Consider the following 4,502-nt stretch of genomic DNA (forward strand, 5'->3'; position numbering starts at 1 on the left):
TGGCTCAAGCCAGCTAAACGCAGTCTCTAGTGGACCTCAGAAGGCACGAGAGCAATCAAAGTGTGATCAGAAAAGGGTGACTGTCCTGCTGGGAAAAGACTGTCCAAATAGTTCAAATGGCTGGTTCTCAACTGCACTGTCAAGTATTTAATCTTTGGAAACAGCGTCATGGGTAAACTTTAGTACACAGAAAAGACCCTGCAGAAGCAAGTGATGAAGTTCTGAAAATGTTTCAAAACAAAGACCCCTTCACTTGCATTCCTGTCATCTCCTCTGCCAGGGCTGTGGCAGTAAAAAGGAAGGGCAAGGAAGCAGCAGTAGAAAAGGTTTCCCTTCTTGCACAGAGATCTGGCTGAGGCACAAGGAAAGAGGGGACAAGTTCCTTCACTGAAAGCTTTGCCAATTTCTCCAAAGGAGACTCGTTCTTTTCCAGCAGCCAACTCTCTGCAGGTGCACAAAGAATTAAGGTGGGCTTAAAAAAAACAGCAGACAGCTGGGAGGAAAGCTTTGTTTTCAGCTAACTTCCAGATGCTTGTGCAGGACGTCTCCAGTCCCCACAGAGGCAGAACAGGGTGGAGAAGCAATGCTCTCAAAGGAGAGAAATGGGTTCCTCTCCAGGCAGAACATTTTAGGGAGTCATTTCCTCCAGGTTATCAATGGTCAAATTAAAAACCAAGCCAAGTTACCTACTGGCTCTTGTGTGTCTTGTAACATTTTTCCTAACACCTGGCTGGGTGTCACAGAGGAATCCGTGTTTCATGCTGTTGTTTACTTAATGCTATTCTTGTGTCTCATCTGTTTCGACATCTCTGCCCAATTCCCTGGACATTTTTTTTTATTTCTTGGATTATGCTGATGTTCCAAAAAAAAATCCCGAAGAACTGGAGAAAATATTTCATGATGTTTCATTATTAATGAAGGATAAGATTTGTCACTGGATTCTGATGCATATTTTCCAAATTATATTTACTCCAACAAATGAAAAGTTATTTCAAGTTAAACAGGACTCAGTAAAACACTAAGAAAAAATACTTTGTAATTTAGAAACAGTGTTTGTACTTCAAGTGATAAAGTGCCCACTTGCATGTGATAATTCAGGTCAGCCAGAAAAGGATTTTTGTAATAGACATAAAAAGGGAGTTTCAGGCAGATAAATGCCAAAAATAATTCTGATACATCTAATAAAAATTCCCCTAGGACAGCTGTACAGATTATCACACTCGGCTGTACTGCATGGGAAAGTGCAATTATCAAAATGCCGAAAGCCTCAACTGATTCTTTTTTCTTAGTTTATGGAAATTCGCAACATCAGATAATGTTTTCGGCATGCTGGGATTTAACAATAACATTTGAGTTTATGATTCACATGTACTGTAAAACACAGATGTTTTAAAAAAGCATTATGTGCACAGTTATTCAGAAAGTAAAGTTTACACTGTTCTGGGGTTCTCAAAACATTTGAGAGTGTGGCAGTGTGGCCACTCATGTGGCAGTGACCCTGTGCCCCAAACATGTCCTAATTTGGCAGTTCCTCACCATCTGAATTAATGATATATTTGTGCAAGTCATGTCCTGTCTCTCATGTGGGACTGAAATGCTGATCCAGAACATTGCTGTGCACTAATAAGCCTGTGCCCCAGTGCAAAGCTGTTTTTCTCTGCTTTTTTTTCTCTGCAGCACGGTAACATGATGATTATTAATCCTGACCATGCAGTGCTGAGAGGTCCCACTCACACTGAGTGTTGTATAACAGTGTGGTAAACAGCTGAGGAAGGCCACGGAAGGCAGTCAGCATCCTAACAAACCATCAAGGCCAAGGAATTTGCCCTGCTAAGCAGGCGTAGGAGGAACCCAAATGAGGAGATGAGGACAGTCTCCACGGGCTCTGTAAGCCACCAAGTTAGAGAAGTTAAATCCCATTCATGTAACTCTTAATTGGCTGGGTACAAATCACCAGGACTGGACGACACCCTCCATGTCCTTGAAGGAGCCAGAATGCACAACTGCTGGCCAAGTGCCCCACCTCTCCTCACAGTCCGGGTGACTAAGCATAGGGGATTTGCCAGTACCCCATCTCCAGTGGGGACCCTGGCAACTAAACCCCAGTAATGACTAGTTTTACTTCTTTTGCAAAGCTGTAATGACAGACATTTGGCCTAAGTCTGCTTTTCATGTACGAGTCAGGCACATCTCTTTGAAATTGTTCTCTTATCGTTCCCTTTGTTCTTTTGCACTTACCATTGATGTTTACAGCTGGCAGCACTATAGACATCTTTGGTCTCCTGGTCTTGTTATGTGTGGTGGCTGGCAGTAACAGGTGGTCCTGGAAAACAGAAAAAAAGATGTGTTAAATCTACTCTCAAAGTGAAGAGCTGGGAAAATGCCTTTCCATTCTCTCTTACTGGCAGTCCACACGGAACTGTTTACAACAGCTCAGAAAATTCATATTGTTGAGGGAGTCTTCCAAAAGTCACAGCAATTGCTCATGCTGTGTAACCAAGAAGAAATCCCTACTGCATGCAGCAGAATATGAAAAAGCCTTGATCATGTGGAAAGAGATAGAAACTACTATTAAGCCCTCGTTCAGCAGAGTGCTTATGTGTATGATTAAAGTAATTTAACTTGACTTCAATGATATTTAAACGTGGTTAAGGACCTTGCTGAATCGAAGTTTAACTTGCAGAGCTGTTTACTTTATATGTAAGTCATCTTGCTGTCTCTGTCAAGCCCTACACCACACGCCTCATGCAGCCGGACTGCACTGCTCAGAGTTGGGATGGGGTGTGAAACACAAGCTCTGCTGACAAAACCTTCCAGGGAAGCTGGATGGTAAAGCTGTGCTTTAGTATCTTATCTTTAGTGGGTGCTGCTGTAAGGCAGCAGTGCTCAAACTGACTACCCTGGCTCTGACAGTGGAAGCTGCATCTGGAGGAAATGCTCTGGATACGGACCTGGCCTGCAAGGAAAAATGCAGCCTTTCTTCAGGGTTCTTTTGCTGTGCTGAACTCAAGTTGCTCAACTTGCAGCCTGGAAAAATATGGTTCTTCCCTTATCAATGGAACTTAAAAGCTCTGGTCCAGGCATCTCCCATATTATTAAGCCAGTTTGATGTTCCCCTTTCATGCTTTCCCATGCTTTTTCCACACAAACATCTCATACTTTTGGGCAAGGTTATCTTTTTGGCAGACTGAATGAGACTTCCTTCAGGACACACTAATTTATTAATGTCAGGGTAACTGTAATTTTGCCATTTTAAAATATAAACACTACACTGTTATATTTAAGATTCGGGGAACTGAGTTACACATAAAGTTAGGTGTTAAACATATCAAGATATTCTGTAAATACATTGCAGAAATATCACTCTCTTTTTTTCCCATCAAAAATTTCCCCCCTCAAAACACCGAATGACTGATCATGAGAAGAAAACATTACTTAAATAAATGTCTGCAAAAAACATCTCGGTACCAAAATTATAAAACCACTCTGGTATAATTCGCAGATCACATATGTAATTCCCATTTCACTTCTGAACCACTTAAGATTAAGACAACATTCACTAAGACAATGAACCTTACATAAAAATTGTTCTTGAAATCCAACGCTCCCAAAGGAACAGGCCAAAGATAAGATGTTCATTAAATTACATTTTGTAACAATGCCCTTGTCATGATTTGATGACTATTTTTAGCAGAGCTTAAAAAATGTTTATACTGTTTGGTTTTTTTCTTTTTTAATGCTTCTGATAGTCCACATCATCATTACCTCCCAAACCACAAGTACTGCACAGATGATCACCTGAGAGTCATTACAAGCAGCAACTGCTTTTTGCTAACCTATCTGAAGATTGGTGCATTAATTTACGCTGCCTTATAATGGCACCTTTATTTACTCTGTGTATGAACTGTATTAAGAACTACCACAAGGACTTTACAGCTGTATCCAAATGTGCTTTGGAGCTGCTGCACAACCTCTCAGTGATTCAACACCAACTGTGGAGAAGACAGACAAACAAAAAGCTCTAAACCCAGACTACTCCCAGGAGCTAATGTGCAGGATGCACAGACTGTCTGGAAGCTGCCCAGCTACAGTGAGACGTTTTATAAATCTGGAATTGGTGAAATTTATCTATCTCTCCAATCATCTTTAATACACACTGTGACAATCAGTGCAAACTTGCAAAGTTACCTAACTACCCTCACTCTACTTTGAAGTCAAAAGGGTATGCTGCAGAATATCAGGTATTTTGACCACAGTTAGCCACTCACAACATTCTCAAGCCTGAAAGTCTTCAAATAGTCCAAACCTTTATTTGAAAGCAATACATAATTAATTCTATGCCACAGGAAGGAGTGTACAGATGAGTGATTTGAAAGAAATTAAGACATTTAGAAACATTGTTTAGAATGTATTTCTAAAATGTCCTGTACTGTTCTGAAGGATGCTGAATTGCATCCCAGAGGGGGATGTGACACTATTACTCATCACTAATTTTAAACAGT

General features: G+C 40.8%; 1 protein-coding gene across 2 annotated transcripts in view; it reads right to left on the bottom strand.

The window, feature by feature from the left end:
* ATF6 (activating transcription factor 6) overlaps nt 1–4,502 on the bottom strand; it is a 74,327-nt gene that overhangs the window by 15,967 nt on the left and 53,858 nt on the right. For both annotated transcript variants that reach the window (XM_008630190.2, XM_017729690.1), the window contains exon 13: nt 2,239–2,323. In XM_008630190.2, coding sequence (XP_008628412.2) covers nt 2,239–2,323 — 85 coding nt within the window. The remainder of the gene's footprint in view (nt 1–2,238; nt 2,324–4,502) is intronic.

This window comes from Corvus brachyrhynchos, unplaced genomic scaffold (assembly GCF_000691975.1).
Source record: "Corvus brachyrhynchos isolate BGI_N302 unplaced genomic scaffold, ASM69197v1 scaffold101, whole genome shotgun sequence".
NCBI classification, from domain to species: Eukaryota; Metazoa; Chordata; class Aves; order Passeriformes; family Corvidae; genus Corvus; species Corvus brachyrhynchos.